This window comes from Onychomys torridus, chromosome 8 (assembly GCF_903995425.1).
Source record: "Onychomys torridus chromosome 8, mOncTor1.1, whole genome shotgun sequence".
Classification (NCBI taxonomy): domain Eukaryota; kingdom Metazoa; phylum Chordata; class Mammalia; order Rodentia; family Cricetidae; genus Onychomys; species Onychomys torridus.
In genome coordinates, this window is record NC_050450.1 from 94,579,093 (window position 1) to 94,601,779 (window position 22,687).

A 22,687-nucleotide genomic window follows, 5' to 3' on the forward strand; every position below is an offset into this window, starting at 1 on the left:
AGAAAACCTGTTTCCCAAGTTGCTGAGGAATGCTGGCTTTTATCTAACCGCCAGAAATCCTCCTGTAGTCCAGCTTGAGCTCTTTCTGGACATATGGAGAGCCGGTGAGAACTAACAGTCCTGACTCACGATAAAGAAAAGAGCTGTTTGGGACAACCAGGGCGCCGTTTCCCCACCGCCAGCCCCTCACAGCACACAGCAGTGACCCATCTCTCTCGTGTTCCACCTGCTCATGCGCTAATCATCGGCACAGGAGAAGAAGCCAGAGCTGTGGACATGACCTTTGTAGGGGAACTCAAGGTCACCACAGATATGGTGTTGGAGACACAAGCCCTGGGTTCCTCCTCCTCCTGGGCTCTGGGACTTGAACCCAGGCTCTCACACGTGCTAGGCTCTACCTGTAGCTTTAGACCTCTCCCCACTAGGTCTTATTAGAGACCCCTGGCTGTCCTGGAACTAGCTCTGTAGACCAGGCTGGTCTCAAACTCAGAGATCCACCTGTCTCTGCCTCCAAGTGCTGGGATTACAGGCGTGCGCCACCACTCAGTGACTCAGCCCTCTCTACTGTTTATTCTGAGGAAGGATCTCACTGAATGGTCCAGGTTGTCCTTGAACTCAAGATCCTCATCCTAAACCTCATGAGTTGCTGGGATTAAAGGCCTGTGCCACCAAACCTAGCTTCCTTCCTGCCTCCCTCCCTCCTCCCCTCCTTCTCCCTCCCTGCTTCCCCTCTCCTCTTTTTCTTGACTGTGTCTTGCTTAGTATCAAATGTTGCTCTTAGTTCTTTGCCTCCCAAGTACCGCCACGTCTGGCTCCAGCTCTCTTTCTTGAAGAGCTCCAAAGATGCCAGGTCCCCTCTATCTGTGTGTACATCTGTGTCCGAGGACCATTTTCGCCATGTGGGTCGTGGGAACTGATCTGAGGCTGTTGGTTCTTCAGCTCGCCAGCAAGCACCGCCTTCACCAGATCTACCTTCTCACCAGCGGTTTGTTTTTAAAGTCCGGGACCAACCCAGGGTCTTGTGTTGCATGGATGCACGCAATCTCCATAGTCCTAATTATCTATCTACCTATTTATTTATTTATCTATTCATTCATTCATTCATTCATTCATTCATTCATTTATCTGCTTACTGATGTGCTCGTAGCCCAGGCCTGTCTCAAGCTCATCATCCTCCGGTCCCAGCTTCCCCAGTGCTGAAATCCCGCTTGCTACTGCGCTTGGGTTTCTTTAGTCTTTTTCGACATAGGACCCTTGCTCAGTCCTTCTGGTCTTTTCTGACATGGCATCTGTATTACTTATTTGCCACATTGCCGTGACAAGATGCCTTACAGAAGCCCCCCACAGAAGGGTTTGCTGTGGTCCACAGTTTGAGGGTCTCATACCAGAGAAAGAAGAGTGTCAGGAACAAGAGCAGCTGGTCAGTCCTGCTTGAAATCCAGAAGCAGGCAGAGATGAATGCAGGTTCTCAGATTCCTTTTCTTTTTCTTTTCCATTAATTATGTTGTTTTTCTTACATGTGGAGAGGGGGTGGACGTGCGAAGGCCAGAGGATAATTGGTAGGAAGTGGTTTCTCCTCCCATCTTGTAAGTCCCAGGATCGAACAGACCATCAGCCTTGGTAGCAAGCTGCTGAGCCATCTCACCAGCCCCTCACCTTCGTTTTATTCCATCCTGGTCCCCAACCCATGGAGTCAAAGTAAGTCTTCCTCAATTAAACCTTTCTGAAACCAACTTCATAGACCCACTCAGGGGTGTTTCCATGGCAATTCTAAATCTGTCCAGTTGAGTAACCATTATAGGGTTGGGGATATACGGCAGTTAGCAGAGTATTTACTTGCCTAGCCTGCAGGAGGCCCTGGTTAGATCCCCAGTACTACATAAACTGTAACTTCAGGGCTTAAAAGGTGGAGGGAGAAGGATTAGGACTTCAAGGTCATCCTCAGCTACATATAAATTCAAGGCAAGCCTGGGCTACATGAGACGCTTTTTTAAAAAAATCACATTTTTGAAAAGGCCAAGACAACTGTGCTAAATACGATCCTCAAATTCTTCAGGATTGTGACCTAGGAAGGTAAATGTCATTAACACACTCTGCCACCAGGTGGCGATCTCGGCATCCCGTGATCCTCTAAGGCCCTTGGAAAAGAGCTGTTTAAACCGGCAAACCTGTTCTTTGCAGATCAGATGAGATTGGAAAGATGCTGGAAGCGTCTGTATATTTGTAAAGACACGCTGCGTCCTTTCCAGAAGGACTTCTCACGAATCACCCAGGTCTCGCTTTGGTAGATACAGAATGTGCCCGGAGAGTCTACGTTTCCAAGGCTGTTGGGTGGGTCAGCGGGGCACCCTTTGAGTGATAGGAGTTTGGAGAAGGCATTTGAAGACCTGGATCACTAACTCCTCCATCTCCCCTGGGCCGTAGTATGAGCTCTTAGCCATTGGCCGAGAATCCCTCCAGTCCCAGACTCTCCTCCTGCCTTTGGGCTCACATTGTAGCCTAAGATGCCCTCTATCTTGAAGCAATTCTGCTTCAGCCTCCCCGGTGCTGGGATTACAGGCGTGTTCCACCACGCCCAGCTTCAAGGCAATTTCATGAGGCTTCCCTGAACTCTCCACTGAATGAAAGTTGCCTCATAGCACCCACCCACCCCCACACACGTGTTCTCCACTTCCCAGCTCAAATCTTTCCCCCATAGGCCTCGACATCTCTCATATCCTATAACCTACTTATTGTATCCCAAAGAGAAGGGCTGCCCACCCAGCAAATTCACTTTCGTGGTAACAGGAAATTGCCCTTCACTGAAGATCAGGGACAGTAGTTGTTTTCTGATGCTGCTTAAAAAAATAAAATTGTAAGGGGGGTTGGGATTTAGCTCAGTGGCAAAGTGCTTGCCTAGCAAGCGCAAGGCCCTGGGTTCGGTCCTCAGCTCCAGAAAAAAAAAATTGTTCTTTATCCTTTAGCTATTTATTATTATTATTATTATTATTATTATTATTGTTGTTGTTGTTGTTGTTGTATTTTAGAGAAGATCTCACTATGGCCTTGGCTGGCCTTGAAAATATAGAGATCTACCTGTCTCCATCTTCTGAATGATGGGACTAAAGGCATGTACCACAGTACATAGCACTAATCAATATCTTTAAATAAATATCAGTGTCTATTTTATTTTATTTATTTATTTTGGTTTTTCGAGACAGGGTTTCTCCGTGTAGTTTTGGTGCCTGTCCTGGATCTCGATCTGTAGACCAGGCTGGCCTTAAACTCACAGAGATCTGCCTGGACTCTGCCTCCCGAGTGCAGGAATTAAAGGCGTGCGCCACCACCGCCCGGCCAGTATCTATTTTATATACTCCTGGTTTTTTACATTTTTTTTCTATTTAAGATTTTCTGGGGTATTTATTTTGTTTTCTGTCTGGGGCTCTTTTTGTTTATTTATTTTTAAAAGACTTATTTTTATGTATATGACTGTTTTGCCTCTATGCATGTATATGTACGTGTGTGCCTGGTACCCTTGGAGGCCAGAAGAAGGCTTCAGATCCCCTGCAACTGGAGTTCCAGAAGGTTGTGAGCTGTCATGTCAGTGTTGGGAACCAGACATAGGTCCTCTGCAAGAGTAGCCCAGTGTAGCTAGGTGGTGGTGGCCCATGCCTTTAATTCCCCGCACTCGGGAGGCAGAGCCAGGCGATCTCTGTGAGTTCGAGGCCAGCCTGGTCTACAGAGTGGGATCCAGGATAGGCTCACAGAGAAACTGTCTCGAGTGGTATGTGTATGTATGTGTGTGCAGTGCTATTAACCATTGAATCATCTATTTTATTTTATTTAGGTGTGGGTGTATGTCTGTGGAGGTGTATGTGTACATGTGTGTGCAGGTACCTGCAGAATCCTGGAGAGGGCTTCAGATTTCTTGGAGTTGGAGTTACAGACTGTGAAGCTGCTTGATGTGGGTGCTGGGATCCGAACTGAGATCCTCATGATGGAGCGGCAAGCACTCTTAACCACCAAGCCATCTCTCCAGCTATTTATTTATTTGAAGCAGCGTCTTGCTAAGGAGCCTTGGCTGGCCTGCTACTCCCAATGTAGCCTAAACTGGCCTTGAACTCACAGTAATCCCCTTGCCTTAGCCTCCTAGGTGCTGTGATGACAGGGATGTGCCGCAGGTTCTGGTAGCTTTTTGGTAAGCAGAAGTCACTGTGGTTATGCCTTAGAGTGGCCTCTACCACTCTGTCTTTCCCTATCCCACCTGCAGCTCACCCCCACCCTCCACGTGCTTTTATGCATCTGGCTTCGGTTCTACCAATTTGACAATTTTTGGCTGTAAGCAGGCCTGGGACTTGAACTCACCAAGTGTTCAGTGGCCTCAGCCTTTGCTAAGGTGGACAAGATCTGAGTGACTCAAGTATTTATGTGTTGTAAGCATGGTGATGATATTGAGAAGTGGTGGGGCCTGGTGGGGGCTGTTTAGAGAGATGACTCAGATGATATGAACACTTACTGCTGTTTCAGGGGACCTGAGTTCAGTTCCCAGCACCCACATTGGGCAGCATGCATTAATAATAATAATAATAATAATAATAATAATAATAATAATGTCCATTACCAAAGGGTTTGATGCCCTCTGCTGGCCTCCACGGCATCCATCCACACATGGCATATACTCAGACACAGGAAAACACTTAAATAAAAATAATAAAAATTTTAAAAAAGGAAGTTGAGGGCTGGGAAGATGGCTCAGCAGATAAAGATGCTCGTCTGGCAAGCCCGATGATCCGAGTTCGATCCTGGGCCCCAGTCAAAGCAGAAAGAGAGAACCAAGTCCATAAAGTTGTTCTCTGGCCTTCTGACGTGCACATGTGTACAGCCTCATCCCCAACAGATATCACATACACACATCACACACACATCACACACATGTGACTCCACGGACGAGGAGATGCACCTGTCACATGAGGCACTTAGGGTCTCTGTCAAGGCTGTAGGAGGCAGAGCCTGGTATCCAACCTCTCTGGGTACCCTGACAGTCCTCTAGAGCAGCAGTTCTCAACCTTCCTAATCCTGTGACCCTTTAATACAGTTCCTCATATCGTGGTGACCCCCAACAAAATTACTTTTGTTGCTACTTCATAACTATAATCTTGCTACTGTTATGAATCGTAATGTGAATGAATATCTGTGCACAATGGGCTGGAGGGCCCTTCCCACTCAATCACCAGGTGCTTGCTGAGTTTGATCCTTGGGACCCACATGGTAGGTGGAAAGGAAACTCCTGAATGTTGTCCTCTGGTTCCAGTTAGGCACTATGGTGTGTGTGCATGAATACACACACTCACTCACTCACTCACACACAAATAAGTAAAAAGAACTTACCCTTTTGTCCACTTTTCTTTGAAAACTAACCTTGCCAGAGAAGCTACCAGCAAAATAAACTCATCTTGGTGCAGGACACACAGTCTGTTGTTGTTTTGGTTTAGAAATGGGGCTCTCATTTAGCCCAGGCTAGCTATATAGCCAAGGTTGACCTTGAACTTCTGAACCCTTGCCTCTGCTTCCCCAGTACTAGAAACACAGGTGTCTGTCATCACACTGGGTGTCTTTGTATCATTCCTAACGCTCTGAGAAAATCATCTGATGTGGGGGAGCGCCTGGAGAGACGCCTTAGCAGTTAGGAGCACGTGTTCTTGCAAAAGACCTGGGTTCAATTCCCAGCACCCACAGAGCAGCTCACAACCACCAATAATTCCAGTTATAGGAGATCTGATGCCCTCTTCTCACTTCCTCAGGAACTAGGCACACACGGTGCATATATACAAAATACACATGCAGGCCAAGCACTCATACATAAAATAAATAAATCTTTAAAAAAATTTTTTTTAAAATACCCAACAAAAAGCAATGGGTGGGGGGCTGGGGGGTGGGGAATAAAAGGGATTTATCTCATCTCACAGTTGCAGGCTATGGCCCATCACAGTCGGGAAGTCACATTGGCAAGAGCTTGGATTGGTTAGTCACATCCACAGTCAAGAGCAGAGAAGATGATTGTATGTGTGCTTACTGCTCAGCTGCCTCTCTACCCTTCCATAGTCCAGAGGTGCAAACACGGAAAGGGTGTTGCCCACTTTCAGGCTGGGTCTTTCTACATCGATGAAGTCAATCAAAATAATCCCCCACAGACATGCTCACAGGCCAGTTAGATCTAGACAATTCCTCATTGACTCACTTCCCACGTGGTTCTAGGTTGTCAAGCCAACAATCAGAAAAAGCTTCACACCTGGTTTTGTGCAGCATGGGAGTGGTGGGGGAGGAGTTGGGGGGAGTGGTGGGGGAGGAGGAGTGGGGTGTAGTGGTGGGGGAGGTGTGGGGGAGTGGAGTAGGGGGAATAGAACCTAGCACTTCCAAACATCTGTAAAGTTGCTTTCTGTGTATATGTGATCCTTAGTGGATTATTTTTCCAAGTATTTGTTGGATTCGTTAGAAAAAATAACCTATTTGCTGCCTTATTACCTTCTTCTTGATCTAGTGCAAGCACTCTACCAACACAGCCACATCCCCAGCCCAGCCGGGGCCACACACTTCCAGTCAGTACATGGTGGCATGGAGGAGCTTCTAGAGACTGCATCCGGTTCAGGCTCACTTCCTTTTTCCAGGGACCCTGTAGAGATCCCGACAGTGGGGAGAGTGTTCCTCGTGCTGCAAATTCTGGTCCCAACTATGCAAGGCTGAAGGAGGGAGCGTTGGTATACCAGAGACTAAAGGAACAATTGCAGACAGCCGTGCCAAGCGAGTCCAGGAAAACCACACCCAGACCCGGAGGAAGAAAGTCCTCATCGAGGGACGTTTTCCTAAAAACCAGTAAACACTTGGGAAAAAATCATCTGCAAAGGGTGAAACATTCATAAAACAACCTTACAGAAAATATTCCATGTATTGGCTTCTGGAATAAACCACTGGGAATGTAGAACTCACCAGTAACTATAAGATGGTACATACTTTAGCTCTGTTCTGACTATTGAATGTGAAGAAGAGAACGTGATAATTGGATGGAAGGAGGAGGGGAAGGAAGAAGCAGAAGAAGCATGAAAGATGGTCCAGCCCTTTAGAGGGAGAGGCAAGAGGATTGAGAGTTTGAGACCAGCCTGGGCTACATAATGAGTTTCAAGTCCAGCCCAGCCTGGACTAATGAACTATACACAGTGAGACTCCCCTCTCAAAATAAAACAGAATAAAGTAAAATAAAATGAATAAAAACAAGACAAAATGAGAAACAAAACAGCATGGTGGAGGCTGGGAAGATAGAGAAGTTGGTAAAACACCTGCCTTGAGTTGGACCCCCAGAACAGTGCAAAGAATCCAGCAACCCTGGCCATTGGTCCATGTGAGGCTCCGCCCACAGACAGAACAGCTTGGTTCTCTCTGACACCTGAGGCAGCAGGAGTCCCTTAGGGCTCCAGTTATTCATTCTCCTGGCATGTGGCCTGCCTCAGAAGATGACACTTCACAGTTCACTGAAGAGTAAAAATCAATTTTATTTAATATAACACCCCTCAGGGCTCCTGCAGCTGGGTGGCCGAGGCTAACAGGGAAGATAATGTTAGGAATGAAATGAGTGTTCCACAGCGAAATGGAGGCAGCTCCCATCCCTCACTCAAGCCACCCTTGGAAACAGCCTGGGACCTCAGGAGACTGTTTCTTTAGCATGGAATAAATAAAGAAAAATTAGTGAGAAAGGTACACATTTCCTTTTACTATTAAGAAAAAAAAATACCATTTGCTGTAGCCAACTGTTTCTCCTCTTTAGGCCTTCAGCATGGGAGAGGAAAAGAAAGATCTGGAAAGCAGTTGAAGGTCACCTGTGCTCGCTCCAATCTAGTTTTGGCATTGCCTGCTTGAGGCTTGACTCCAAGTTCCCACTCCACAGGCGTTGCTCCCAATCAGTTGCTCCCCAAAACCCCCAGTGAGCGAAGCCACCATCCAGGGGATGAGGTAAAGCTCTCTCTGAGCTATCTATACCTCCAAGGAACAAGGTCAGCCCAGAAGGAAAAAGAAAGACAGAAAAAAAACCCAAAAAACAAAAAATCTCACTCCCGAGTCCAGACCATTCATTTGCTAAAAGTAATTGAAGTAACAGAAACCGGCTTCTGTGCAGGAGGCACAAAAAAGCGCCTTGTCTCTCTGAGACACAGTATTTGAGCTTCAAAATACCCCAGGGGTTTCTTCACCCCGAACCTCCCCTCACTCTTCCAAATTGCAAGGGTGCTCTAGTTAGAAGGTCTGTCAGGCTGGCCATTAAACAGTGCCTCTGGTTCTCTTTACACCCAACATTAATAAGGCAGGAGGATTTGAGAGTGGATGGTTTGGCCTGAGGAATTGCTATTTTCAGTGGGGCCAGGGCCGGTTCATAAATAAGTGCACAGGACTCTTGGGATACGGGAATCGGCTGCTCTTCTTGGGACATGGATGTCCTCTCAGGCATGTGCACCTGTCTTGTCTTGGTTGTCTTAAGTCCCATCAAGGCAGCCTTTCATTCTCTGTAGGAAAGAAGACAGGACAGGTTAGGCCACACCCTCAGGCCTAGAGACCCCCTGAGGAGAGAGGTGTAAATTGGAGCAGTACAGCAAAAGAGAACTGCAGAGGGACTGGGATGTGGGGTCCTTGGGTACAGTACTTGCCTAGCGTTACAAGGGGCCCTAGGCTCCATCACCAGCACCACATATGGTCATTGTCTGTGATCCCAGCACACAGGAGGTAGAGACAGGAGGATTACAAGTTCAAAGCCCAGTTCTAGGCTAGCCTGAGATATATGAGATCTTGACCAAAGAAAAACACTGGCAACTCTGCCACCATTCTCTGGGAAGCCAACTTCTAGAGGAATGGTTGTCCCAACCCATGCCTGCTCCTCAGGAGCTGCTGTCTCCACCCCTGTGTTCTTGCGGCACATCAGTAGCAAGCTACTGCATCAAGGACCCATGTGCACCCTGTGTGGGTCCCAGGAGCTGCACAGAAAGGAGCCATCAGGTATGAGAGGTCTCACATCTGGCTCCAGGGAGGACCTCAGGACCTCTAGCTAACACTGACCCCCTCTCCAGTCTGCCTTTGTTTTTGAGACAGAAACTCACTCTAGAGCCTCGGCCAGCCTGAGGCTCTCAGTGGCCCTCTAGGCCTTAGCCTTCCCAGGGCTGGGATTGTAGGTGTGAATCACCAGGCCATCTAAGGTCCTTGGGTCAGCCTTTTAATTAAAAAACTTTGGCTAGGCATGATGGCACACACCTTTGAGTCCAGCGCTCAGCTGGCAGAGGCATATGGATCTTTGTGAGTTCAAAGCCATCCTGGTCTACACAGCCTGTAATTTCAGCTCTGGAGCGCTTTCTGGCTTCCAGCCTAGTGAAAAATATGTTTACCCCAGGTTCAGGGAGAGTGGTAAATAACACCTAACACCCACTTAGCCTGTACACACACACACACACACACACACACACACACACACACACACACATCCTTAAAAAATAATTTCTAGAGGGCTAGTGAAATGGCTCAGTGGGTCAAGGTGGCTTGCTGCCAAGGCTGATAAACTGAGTTCAATCCCAAGACCCAGAGGGTTGAAGGAGAGACCCAGGCCCCAAAAGTTGTTCCTGACTCTTGTATACCTGTATATATGCACAAACAAATGCAGAATAAGAATTTAAGAAGAAAATTCTGGAGAACAATTGTGGCGACGGTTATACGACAATATGAATGTACCTCGGGGAACTGAATCCATTTTTTTTTTTTTTTCAAGGCAGGGTTTCTCTGTAGCTTTGGAGCTTGTCTTGGAACTCGCTTTGTAGACCAGGCTGGCCTCGCACTCACGGAGATCCACCTGCCTCTGCCTCCCGAGTGCTGGGATTACAGGCATGCACCACTACCACCCGGCTACTTTTTTTTTTAAGTGCTGGAGCTGGACCTCATCCGGCTGGGCATGGGCTCCATCGCTGAGCCACAGCCCCAGCTCTTGAATGATATATTTTACAATAATACAGTGGTTAATTTTAGGTTGTGTATGTTTTACTCTAATAAAAAAAAAAAATTAAGGAGGAAAAAAAAAAGCCAGGCATGTTGAAAAATGCTTACAGTCCAGCACTTAGGAACATCAAGAGTTCAAGACCACTCTCAGCTGTATAGACAGCTCCTGGCTAACCTGGGCTGTCGCATAATAACAACAAACAGAGCTCTGAATGGTAGCGTGAGTCACCCACTCACCTCCTGGCACCTGGACCCTTAGCTGACCCAGCACTGTTCTCTATACCAAAGAGGATGGACTCTGCCCCAAGGATTCCATATTCCATCAATGATTTTGTCTGTGTGTGTATGGCCAGTGTGCATGTGTGTATTCAGCTGTGTGAATGTGAACGTGTGTGCACTGTGGGCTTGTGTGGAGGTCAGAGGACAGTCTTACCTTCCACCTTGTTTGAGACAAGGTCTCTCTTATTGTTCTCTGTTGCTATCTGGCCAAGAGCTGCTGGGGTCCCCACCTCCCATCTCTGCAAAGGAATGCTGGGATTACCGATGTGTGGCTTTTATGTGGATTGTGGGAATTTGAATTCAGGTCCTCACACTCCTATGTCCCTGTGGCAGCAGCTGCCCGCTAATGACTAACCCAGGCCAACAGGCTATTTGTCTCTGCTGTCAGAGGCGTTTCCTGATGGGACTCTATTCTGGTTTCTGTTTTTCTCTGTGTTAACACAGAGAGAGAGGAGATGGTTTCAACCAACGTCATGGGGTTTTCCCAGCAATTAGCCTCGAGGCAAACAGAGAGCAAACTAGGATTTAATGAGTTCCTTCCCGCCCTCCTCCTTCCCCATCCCTCTTGGTTAGCTGCCAGCCAGGGTTAGAGCCAGACAGGGTCCTCTAGCCTCCTCCAACTGTGAAAGATGGGAGGTCTTGAGAACCCGGCTCCAGGTTGGCAGACGCTAATTCACGGTTAGTCATCGTTGGCCTTGAATCCACAAAGCCCTTTCTCCATCTAGTAACGCCCTAGTCCCTGCCTGGGAGGGGACAAGGGGCCAACCAGCACCAGGGGTTCAGATTTGAGTTCCTCACCACCCTTGTGCCAACAAGGAGGAGGCTGGGACAAAAACATACAACTTGTATCCCCCTAAGTTCCCCCTTGCCACCCGAATGACCTTTGTTCTACAATCTCCCCAGAGCCCTGGTTGAGCACACAGCAACTTGTGCAAGCTGAGAAATGTGACGGACAGCTTGGCTGCAAGGGACAGCTGCGGAGCCTGGCAAGGGAAGCCGGAGGCAATTGTCACTGTCCCACCCTATTCTAGGAACTGCCACACTTCCTCCATTTAATCCCCCACACCCTCAAGAAAGCAAAAGAACACCAGATACAAGGACACGTTCCCAACGACAGTGAAACTGAGCCTCTCTCAAGGGCATTGGTGCCTACCTTCTTCTCTTTCAGACCCCCCAACCTCCCAGTTCCCCAGGTACCGGGTAGAGCTCTCAGAATCCTCCCTGCCCAGACTCAGGACCTAGGAGGACTGAGGCAGTCTGGTGCCAGAGCCCAGGGTGGTGACCGGATGAGCCATGTCCCCACCCTTTACCAATTACTAGATCAGCAACATTGCTATGAGGTAGTCTGGAGACAACGAGGGCACCATGTGCTGAGCAAGGATACAACACAGAAGTGACTTGAACTGACTTGGAAGGTTTTGTAAACACGCAGGGAAAAGGGGCTGGGTATGCTGAGAGATTTGGGAGCAGAGAGCCCTTGAGAATGGAGAGCCCCAGAGAACAGGAAGCGTCAGGGCCCACTGTTCGGAACCTCTGTGGACTCAGGACACCTTGCTGCAAGTAGAACTCACAGAGGTGGGGGCAAAAGAAGACATAAAGGTTGCCTGGCATCTTGGGAACCTGGTGACCAGCTGCCTGGCTTCCTGGCGGGGAGCTGAGATGGCCTCCAGTTTGTTTTGCTGGGTCTGGTGCGTTTAGAAGATGCTGCAGACCTGAGAGGTTCAACTAGAAGGCCAAGGCTCTAGTCCTTCCTCTGTCAGGACAGAACTGCACAAATGGCCGGGACTCCAGGATCACCCTCTGGCATCACTCCTCACCATCCACCGGAGTGTTCCACGGAGTGTGGAGGTCAAGAACACAGAGGCAGGTGGGATTTTTCCATCCCAGCTCTGTGGACCACCATGCTTCTTGTCACCCTTATGTTAACCGTCCCCTTAGCTCCAATCCTGTTTTCGTCCCCTTAGGAAGGAAAAAGCTGCTACCTGTGTTGCCAAGCCCTCGATGCCCAGTGGTTGGAGGATATTCCGAGCCCAGGCTGGACCAGTGACAGCCGGTACTGAGTACTCCACAGTTTCAGCTAAAACAGCTTACACAGACTCCTCTGAGCCCCAGACCGCAATGCTTCCTCCTCTTTGGTGTCTCGCAGGTATCTCAGACTTAATCTAGCCAAACTAGATCTCATCCTCAAACAGCCACCCGATCCACCAGCAAGAAACGTGGGGATGCTGGCTCCCCTGTCCTGGCCAGGGGCTGTGATTGGTCTCAAAAACACACCGAAACTCCATCCATTGCAGGCACTTTGCCCACCCTTCCCCCAGCCTCATCTCTTGCATGGAGACAGCACACTCATCTCTCCCTCATTCTTGTTCTATAAGCCATTTTCCTTGTGTTTTTATATGCATATGTATGTACGGTGTGCATGTGCGTGTGTGCACGTGCGCACCTGTGTGTGTGCGCATGCATGTGTGTGTGTGTGTGTGTGCATGTGTTGGGGGCATTTGTGAATGCCCCCGTGGAGGTCTAAGGTTGACACTGGGAGTCTTTCTCAATAGTTCCCCACCTTTGTGTCTTTATGGACTTCTGGGTGTGTCTCTGAGTCCATGTGTGTTTCTTGTGCTTTTCTGGTTTGTCCATTTTATTGTATTATATTGCATTTTACTTTTTTAAAAAGATGTCTGTTTGTGCTGGGTGGTAGTGGCACACACCTTTGATCCTAGCATTTGGGAGGCAGAGGCAGGTGGCTCTCTGTGAGTTCGAAGCCAGCCTGGTCTACAGAACAAGTTCCAGGACAGGCTCCAAAGCTACACATCGAAATCCAGTTTCAGAAAACAAACAAAAACAAAACAAAACAAAACAAAATGCCTGTTTGTTTTCTAATGAGAGAGAGAGAAAGAAAGGGTGTGGATTTGGGTGGATGGGGGAGGTTGCAGAGCATCTGGGAGGAGTTGAGGGAGGAGGAAAAACCTTGATCAGAATATAGTGTATGGAAAAAAATCTATTTTTAATTAGAAAAAATAGTTCTTTACCATATTCATTGAGACCAGATACTGATACAGCTGCTCTAACCAGCCAGCTTGCTCTGGGAAGCCCCTGTGTATTTTGTGAGGAATACTGGAATTCTAGGAGGGCTACCAGGCCCACTCAGTATTTATGTGGGCTCTTGAGACCTAAACTCCGGTCTTTACACTGGTGAGGTGAGGACTTAATCTACTGGGCTATCTCCCCAGTTCCTAAGGACTTTTTTTTTTTTTTTTTTTTTTTTTTTTTTTTTGAGAAGGAATTTACAACCTGCCATTTCCCACCTTAAAGCCTTCCAAGATGTTCGCTCATCTATTTAGAATAGGACTTGAGTCCCTTGGCCCCATGTGCTCCTGCCACCACCCTGTCCCTCTAGCTCCACCCACTCCCTTTCTGTCTCTTCAGACACGTGAACCTCCTAGACACTTTTTTATTTCCGAGACAGGGTTTCTCTGTGTAACAGCCCTGGTTGTCTTGGAACTCACTTTGTGACCAAGCTGGCCTTGAACTCACTGAGACCCACCTGCCTCTGTCTCCCGAGTGTTCTGAGATCAAAGGCATGCACCACCATCACCTGGGCTTTGATTGAGTGTGGGTATGTACTGCCACAGCCAGCTCCCCTTTCATACCAAAATAAATGAGCTAGCTCTGACCTGCCAAAACAACCTTTCCTATTCCCTGGGTCTTCCTAACCACTCCCACCCTTATGCAGGGGCCTTCCTTACAAACTTCCAGTCCTGCTTAATCTCTGTGGCTCTCAAGGGGACGTCTGTCCCCTTTTACACCGTCTGGTACTCCACTCTCCCCATTCCCAGAACTTCTGATCACCTGATGTCAACTAGTCTTTAGTTTTCCCAGCTCCCACTTCTTCTATACTCCTTCCAGGGAGGGATCACCCATGCCTTTGTGTCTTGCACCTTTTATGCCTTCATCACTATTGGCTACCAAAATGAGCGAAACACTTCACTATAAAATAAAAAAAGACAAGATTGGCAGGCCTTCCATGTTCCCCACCCCTCAGATCCAGTCAGGACACAGCTGCCATAGGGGTCCCATAAAGCTAAGCACATTAAGATCTTTGGTACACGCCTTTAGGGGGGGCAGTTCTGACCAGAGACTGTGGGAAAGGGGCCAGTGGTACAACACAGAGACAGTACAGGACATGTCCCCTGAGCAGAAATTTCTCTCTCTCTCTCTCTCTCTCTCTCTCTCTCTCTCTCTCTCTCTCTCTCTCACACACACACACACACACACACACACACACACACACACACACACACACTTTCTGACGTGGCACTTGGAACCATGGTCAGCAAGAGAAGGAGGAAAAACTCCAGAACTACTCATAAATCATTGAGCAAGAGGTGGCTTCAGGACGCCATCACCATGTGGCTCCAGCTAATGATTGGCAGGCCCAGCCTGGAAAACTGCCCGGGTCTGCTTGCCCGAGAACACAGCACACAGCCTTAGCCTCAACGCAAAGGGATGGCAACAGTCCAGGGAGCTTCCCCCAAGTGCCGGAAGGCTTGGGATGGCCAGTTCCTTTGAAGCGTGCAGGAGTCCAGGGGTGGGCTAAGGTGGAAGAGGATTGGGAGATGTGTTTTCTGATGCCCCAAACTGCTGGGATCCATGTTCCTGTATTTACTGCGGCCTACATCAGTCTCCCAGCACTGAATCAGAGAGGGTTACTTACAGGCAGTTTGCCCTTGCGTGTGAACCACACACCCAACAAAAAAACTGAGGCACAGATCCAACACCACGCTGAAAGAGGGACTCTGCCCAGAAGTCCCCCTAAAAAGGAAGTCCTCTATGGCGGCTAATCTTCAAGGTAATTTGAATGGATTCAGACCCAGCATGGAAGCTTTACCTCTAGGCATGAGGGAGTTTCTAAGTTAGGTTAATTGAGGTGGCACTATGTCATGGACTGGGGTCCCAGGCTGCATAAAAAGGACAAATCTACCTGGAAGCCAGCACCCATTACTTTGCTTTCCTGGGATTCAGTGTGAAAACCTCCCTAAATCCCTCCCATCACACCTTCCCTGCCATGAAGAACTGCATCCCTCCAATGGTAAGCCAAGATAACCCTTTCTTCCTTATATTAGTTTGCCGGGCACTTGGTCACAGCAACAAAGTGAGTAACATATACACCATCCTATTGGATTTTATTATTGTGTGGGGCTGGGTCAGAGTGGAGTTGGGGGGGGACTGCCATGTGCAACTGTATATGCAGGGCCTACAGAGACTACAGGAGTGGATCCCCTGGAGCTGGAGTTACAGGTGGTTGTCAGTCACCCAACATGAGAGCCAGGATCCAAACTTAGGCCCTCTAGGAGAATAATGTGTGCTCTTAACCACTGAGCCATCCCTCCATCCCTACATTCCCCATTTTAGACATGCATTTGATTGACACGTTCTAGGAATACAGTGCATCTAGGCAGGGGCTGGCCTCTGAAAGAAGGCCTGAACACCTGCAGGGCAGAGGAGGCTCCCCGCAAAGACTCTTCCAGAGAAACAAGGTGCTTAGCTCTTAGTGCCTGCACCTTAGTACTGGCACCCAGTGAATACTCAAGGCAAGACCAGACGTAGGTGCTGTAGTAGTTTGAATGTAATTGGCTCCCATAAGCTCATAGGGAATGGCATTATTAGGAGGTGTGGCTGTGTTGGAGGAAGTGTGTCACCATGAGGGTGGGCTTTGAAGTCTTCTATGCTCAAGCTGTGCCCAGTGTCTTAGTTTACTTCCTGTTGCCTGCGGATCAAGAGGTAGGACTCTCAGCTCCTTCTCTAGCACCATGTCTGCCTACACACTGCCATGCTTCTTGCCATGATGATAATGGACTAAATCTCTGAACTGTAAACCAGCCCCAATTAGATGTTTTCCTTGATAAGAGTTGCCTTGGTCATGATGTCTCTTCACAGCCACAGAAACCTTAACTAAGACAGGTACATCTAGTAGGCCTGCAGACCACCTCCCTCTGACAATTCTGACTGCACAGCACTCCCATGGGTATCTCCATCTAAACCCAGAGCCTAATGTGGTCTTGGCTCACTTGGTGAGGATGCTTACCTTGATGAGGCTCAGGGGGGGACACTTCCACTTCTGTGTATTCCACATCCATGTTCTGAGGGTCTGTTCAAAGGAACCAGAGCACCTTTTAGACTGTATCTACTCTAGAGGTATCAAAGTACACTAGAGACCTTCATTGAAGTGAGCCCTACGCTGGTCCTGGCAGCCTCTCTGACTCCTGTTGTCTGAGTGTGGGCGGAGCCTCTGCCAAGGTCCAGTTTCTATTGTGTTGGGTGACTTTCAACAGGTCAATAGGCACGGAAAACATCCCAGGCATACCCCCATGGTTAATTCCTACCCAGTCTCAAGGACACGGCAAAAGATTTGAGTGCTGTGGGACCAGGCTACCAGCATCTAAGTGTTCCAAGAGATGAAACATTCAAGGTGATGAAATCTCCAGGCTCTGTGGAGACACCCAGGAAATGTGTTGGTTTTCAACTATTGCTGCTGCTGTTGTTTGTATCTGGTACCGGAGGAGCCCAGAAGAGGGTGTCAGTCCTCTGGGACTAGAGTTACTATATGGGAGCTGAAGCCACGTCCTCTGACAGAGCGGCCGGTGATCTTAACCACGGAGCTATCTCTCCAGCCCCTGATGTTGTTTCTTGAGACAGGGTCAGGTGTATCCCAGGGCAGCCTGGAACTTGCTATGTAGCCAAGGTTAGCCTTGAATACCTGGTCTTCCTGCTTCAGCCTCCTGGGTGCTGGGATGACAGGTGTAAGGTATGTCTGGCTTTGTTTTGTTTTTGAGGCTCCACAGAACGAACAGTTCTTGCTAGCAGCTAAAATAGATTGTGTAGCCAAAGAGACTCCACAGAAGGAAGTCAGGTGTTTCAGTTCTCATGAGAGCAGCATGCAATAGAAAACACCTCTATGCTTGAGGCAGAAGCAAACTGTTTGTTGTTAGCTGGCTTTAAAAAAATCATAAAGAGAGCTGGAGAGATGGCTCAGCGGTTAAGAGCACTGACTGCTCTTCCAGAGGACCCAGGTTCACTTCCCAGCAACCACATGGTGGCTCACAACTGCCTGTAACTCCAGTTTCAGGGGACCCAACACTGTCACACAGATATACATGCAGGCAAAACATCAGTGCACATAAAATAAAAATAAATAAATTAAAAAAAAAATCTTAAAGAGCTCCACCTCAGCTACCAAGAGAAACATCCTCCTAATGTCACTCTGAGTGCAGGAAGGTGTTTGTTTTGGTTTGTTTTTGTGTAACAGCTCATTTCTGCTTGGATTAGGAGGCATTACCATTCAGAACTATGGTTAGCCTTCTTAGAGAAAAAACTTGGTCTATACTTTACCATACATAGGGTCTTGAAGAGGAGTGGGAAATTATCCAGCCACCTAAGAGTTTGAGTTGCTTTTTCCTCTGGGTATTTATTTATAAAGACAGGGTCTTCCTACTCACTCTGTAGCCCAGGCTGGCTTTGAACCCACAGAGATCCACCTGCCTCTGTCTCCTGAGTGCTGGAATTAAAGGCATGTGCCACCATACAGAGCTGCTTGTGAATCTTTTTTTTTTTTAATGTAAATGTTTCTAATAAAACATTTCAATAATTACCTTTATTTGGATTTATCGGTTCCGTTACATCATTTCCAACACCATCATAGCCTGGTTGAAAATAACAATCACAGTGAGTGACGTCAGAAATCAGTCTCCTGTAGCCACGAGTCTGTGTGTGTGTGTGTGTGTGTGTGTGTGTGTGTGTGTGTGCTCTTCCCCGTGCATGTGTGTGTGTGTGTGTGTGTGTGTGTGTGTGTATGCTCTTCCCCGTGCATGTGTGTGTGTGTGTGTGTGTGTGTGTGTGCTCTTCCCCGTGCATGTGTGTGTGTGTGTGTGTATGTGTGTGTGTATGCTCTTCCCCGTGCATGTGTGTGTGTGTGTGTGGTTGTGTGTTGTATGTGTGTGTGTAGCTCTTCCCCGTTCGCATGATGTGTTTGTGTGTGTGTGTGTGTGTGTGCTCTTCCCCGTGCAGTGTGTGTGTGTTGTGTATGTGTGTGTGTATGCTCTTCCCCGTGCATGGTGTGTGTGTGTGGGAGTGTGTGTGTATGCTCTTCCCCGTGCATGTGTGTGTGGTGTGTGTGTGTGCGCTCTTCCCCGTGCATGTGTGTGTGTGTGTGTGTGTGTGTGTGTGTGCTCTTCCCCGGCATGTGTGTGTGTGTGTGTGTGTGCTCTTCCCCGTGCGTGTGTGTGTGTGTGTGTGTGTGTGCTCTTCCCCGTGCATGTGTGTGTGTGTGTGTGTGTGTGTGTGTGCTCTTCCCCGTGCATGTGTGTGTGTGTGTGTGTGTGTGTGTGTGCTCTTCCCCGTGCATGTGTGTGTGTGTGTGTGTGCTCTTCCCCGTGCATGTGTGTGTGTGTGTGTGTGTGTGCTCTTCCCCGTGCATGTGTGTGTGTGTGTGCTCTTCCCCGTGCATGTGTGTGTGTGTGTGTGTGTGTGCTCTTCCCCGTGCATGTGTGTGTGTGTGTGTGTGTGTGTGTGTGTGTGTATGCTCTTCCCCGTGCATGTGTGTGTGTGTGTGTGTGTGTGTGCTCTTCCCCGTGCATGTGTGTGTAGAGGCCGGAGGTCAATGTCACATGTCTTCCTCTATTACTCTCCACCTGTTTTCAAGACAGGGCTTCTCTATGTAGCCCTGGCTGTCCTGGAACTCACTCTGTAGACCAGGCTGGCCTCGAACTCACAGAGATCCTCCTGCCTCTGTCTCTGGGATGCTGGGAATAAAGGCTTGTGCCACCACCGTCAGGTTTCAACTTTGTTTTTTGAGATAGAGCCTCTTGCTGAACCTCGAGCTTACTGTTTTGACTCGACCAGCTCATGGGCAAGCCCAGGGGATATGTCCATCTCTACCCACCCCCGCCTACCCTGTGCTGGGGTGATAGGTGCATGCTCCCACACCTGGCTTCTATGTTGGTGCAGGGATTTGAACTCAAGTCCTACTTTCACAGTAAACACCATCTCCCTACCCTCCTGCAACTTCTAAAAACTCTAGTACTGCTAAGAAACCAAAGAGTGATTTACTCAGCACAGGTGACAGACACCCTCGCCTCTGGGTGCTGGGTCTCTCCTCTGTTGTGTGATCTTTTCCTAACTGTGGTTGGACCCCTTCACTGCAGGGTAGAATGCATGGCTGAAATGGAGCACTTTTGTTTGAGAGTTATTTGGAAGTCAGCAGGGTCTGCTGTAAGCAAATTAAAAATTAAGCTTCTTAGCTGGGCAGTGGTGACACGCGACTTAAATCCCAGCACTCGAGAGGCAGAGCCAGGCGAATCTCTGTGAGTTCAAGGCCAGCCTGGTCTCGAGTGAGATCCAGGAAAGGCACCAAAGCTACACAGAGAAACCCTATCTTGAAAAACCAAAAAGAAAAAAAAATAAGCTTTTTTTCTAGAAGGGACCCAGTCACTAACAACAAACACAAAAGCTGATGTTTAGCTAACCCTCTCCCGCTAGGGAATTGGGTTGATGAGAATATGGTTTAAAGAAACAATCATGTCTCTAGATTATCACCTCAATGGGCACAGACAAAACAAAGTGTGGGCCTTCCTCGGTGGTAATGCCCTTGCCTGGACTGTGGGAGGCTTTGCCTCACACCCAGCACTATAAAAACAAGCAAATAAACAAACATTTTAGCATGTTCCTTGATTTAAAAGAATTGTTATTTGGGGTTGGAGAGATGGGTTAGAGGTTAAGAGCACTGGCTGCTCTTCCAAAGGACTGGGGTTCGATTCCCAGCATCCACAGGGCAGCTCACGACTGTCTATAACTACAGTTCCAGAGGATCTGACACCATTACACAGACATATGTGAAGGCAAAAACACCAATGTATATAAAATAAAAACAAATAAACTATTAAAATTTCTTATAGATATTACAAATACTATTCTTTAAAAACATGTGGTTCTCCAACCTGTGTTTGAACTAATTAATATTATCATTATTTAAATAAGTGGTTTAGGGTTTTTTTATTGCTTGTTTTTTGAGACAAGGTCTTGATATGTAGCCCTAACTGGCTTGAAACTCACTATGTAGACCAAGATGACATCCAGTTTGTGGTGATCCTCCTGCATCTGCCTCCTGAGTACTGGAATGCTAGGCATGAACCACCATTCCTGGCTCTGAATGACTTTCTCACAGGCCCAAGCATACTGAGACTCATTGGGGCAGCCTCACTCCACTGAGGTCTACCTTAGAATGACATCTCAAGCCAGGCCGGTGGCGGCGGTGGTGGTGGTGGTGGTGGTGGTGGTGGTGGTGGTGGTGGTGCACGCCTTTAATCCCAACACTCAGGAGGCAGAGCCGGGCAGATCTCTTCGAGTCCCAGGCCAGCCTGGTCGACAGAGCTAGTGACAGGACATTCGGGGCTACACAGAGAAACCCTGTCTCAGGGGTGGGGTGGTGGTAGCTCAGCACTTCTCAAAAATGCCTCTGCTAAGAGTAGAATATTTCCATTGGTTTCCCTTTATGGCGAAGAGGTGGAAATTCCATCTGAGATGTGTAACCGACAATTTAATTTCACATCTGGTTTCTGCCTCACAAGGACAATTTGGTTACTCCAGGGCAATTTCAGTCTTTGGAGGCAACAAGCGTTATGATTAGTCTCCATTTTTCATTCCAGAGAAATGGAGCAGAGAAGGGTGGAAAAGAAGGTCCTTTTTAGTTTGTTTTTATTAGCTAATCTTCCAATGGCAGATTAGCTTAGGTACCGCTGCCAGGGGTCCCTTCTACCTCAACCCCACCCACTCTGAGTTGGTAAAAATATATACAATTACAGGAAGCCTTGGCTTTACCGTAATGACTGTTGGCTTCCACATTGGCCTCAGAAACCTTCTCACTGTTGGAGTTCAGAAGTGGAGCTGCTGGCCTTCACATGGAAATCAAAAAGAAAGAGAAAAATAGATGTTAACATTTCTCACTGTACCCCTAAACCAACAAAACCATCATTGGAGGATCAAGAGAAAACAAGAAGAAATATGCCATTACACTCAGCACTGGAAGGCTGAGGCAGGAGAATGGCTGTGAGTTTGAGGCCAGCCAGGGCTACACAGTAAGACACAAAAAGCTTGTCATGATAGCACATGCCTGTAATCTTAGCCCTTGGGAGGTAGAGGCAAGAGGATCAGGAATTTAAGGCCAGCCCTGGCTATGTGAGATCATGTTTCAAAATAAAAACAGAAGATAAAGGTTATAAAAACATTTTTAAATTTTTTATTATTTTTAGGTGTGTGTGTGTGTGTGTGTGTGTGTGTGTGTGTGTGTGTGTGATATGTACATGTGCATTGTGTATGGGTACCTGCAGAGGTTGAGCCATCTCTCCAACATGGTAAAAATGTTTTTTTTTTTAAAAAAGGCCAACTCTTGCTAGGGGTAGTAGTGCACACCTTTAATCCCAGAATTCAGGAGGCAGAGGCAGGCAGATCTCTGTGAGTTTGAGGCCAGCCTGGTCTACAGAGTGAGATCCAGGACACCCAAGGCTACACAGAGAATAGAGAAACCCTGTCTCAAAAAAAAAAAAAAAAAAAAAAAGCTAACTCTATTATTCTGAGTATGTAATATAGGCAAGACAGACAAACAGAAACACACACACCCAAGGCCCTTATTCTTTATGAGTTTGCCAAGAATTCCCAACAATTTCCTAGTGACCCGCTGTGCTTGCCCACAAATGCTGCCCTCCCACAAGCAGCCCCCACTCTCACCCCGCGCCAGCCTCACAAAGACACTGACCTGGACATCTCCACAGGTTTCTGTTTGGCTTTAAAAAAGAAAGGAAAATCTAGTCAGTATAAGTATGCTGGACAGCAAGAGTCTTTCTCTAGACTCTCTTAAAGACCTAATACCCATAAAAATTAAGGGGAGGGTTGGGGTTTAGCTCAGTGGTAGAGTGCTTGCCAGGCAAGCACAAGGCCCTGGGTTCAATCCTCAGCTCAAAAAAAAAAAAAAAAAAAAAAAAAAAAAATTAAGGAGAAAGAGGAACTGGGGATGTAGCTCAGTTGGTAGAGTGTTTGCCAAGTATGCACAAAGCCATGGTCCCCAGCACCACAGAAACCTCATGCTTGCCCGTGATCCCAGCATTCCAGAAGTGGAGGCAGAGGATCTGAAGTTCAAGGGTATCCTCAGCTCAGTTGAGGCTAGCCTAAGGTAAGGGAGCGGATGGATTGAAGGCGAGAAAGAGAGAGTGCGTGCCAGATGAAATCATATTCATTTATAATGAGCGGAAAGGAGGGGAAGGTAGGGTCCCCTCAATACTATTGCTTGCTTGTTTCCAAGCTGCCGAGGAGCCGTGCCAGGGTCTCAAGCACGCTGAGCAAACACTATCATCACTGAGCCGCATCC

The 22,687-nt window shown here is 47.9% G+C and overlaps 1 protein-coding gene across 3 annotated transcripts in view; it reads right to left on the reverse strand.

Annotated features, from left to right (window-relative positions):
* Window positions 1–7,503: 7,503 nt before the first annotated feature.
* Window positions 7,504–22,687, reverse strand: part of Pecam1 (platelet and endothelial cell adhesion molecule 1) — a 52,533-nt gene continuing 37,349 nt past the window's right edge. Inside the window, exons 10-15 of one of the 3 annotated variants that reach the window (XM_036195923.1) lie at window positions 22,079–22,106; window positions 21,145–21,218; window positions 17,922–17,972; window positions 16,358–16,420; window positions 10,430–10,514; window positions 7,504–8,525 (exon numbers count right to left, since the gene is read on the reverse strand). In XM_036195923.1, coding sequence (XP_036051816.1) covers window positions 10,459–10,514; window positions 16,358–16,420; window positions 17,922–17,972; window positions 21,145–21,218; window positions 22,079–22,106 — 272 coding nt within the window. In that variant the 3' untranslated portion in view covers window positions 7,504–8,525; window positions 10,430–10,458. The remainder of the gene's footprint in view (window positions 8,526–10,429; window positions 10,515–16,357; window positions 16,421–17,921; window positions 17,973–21,144; window positions 21,219–22,078; window positions 22,107–22,687) is intronic. The other 2 variants (XM_036195926.1, XM_036195925.1) reach the window with 2 other exon arrangements.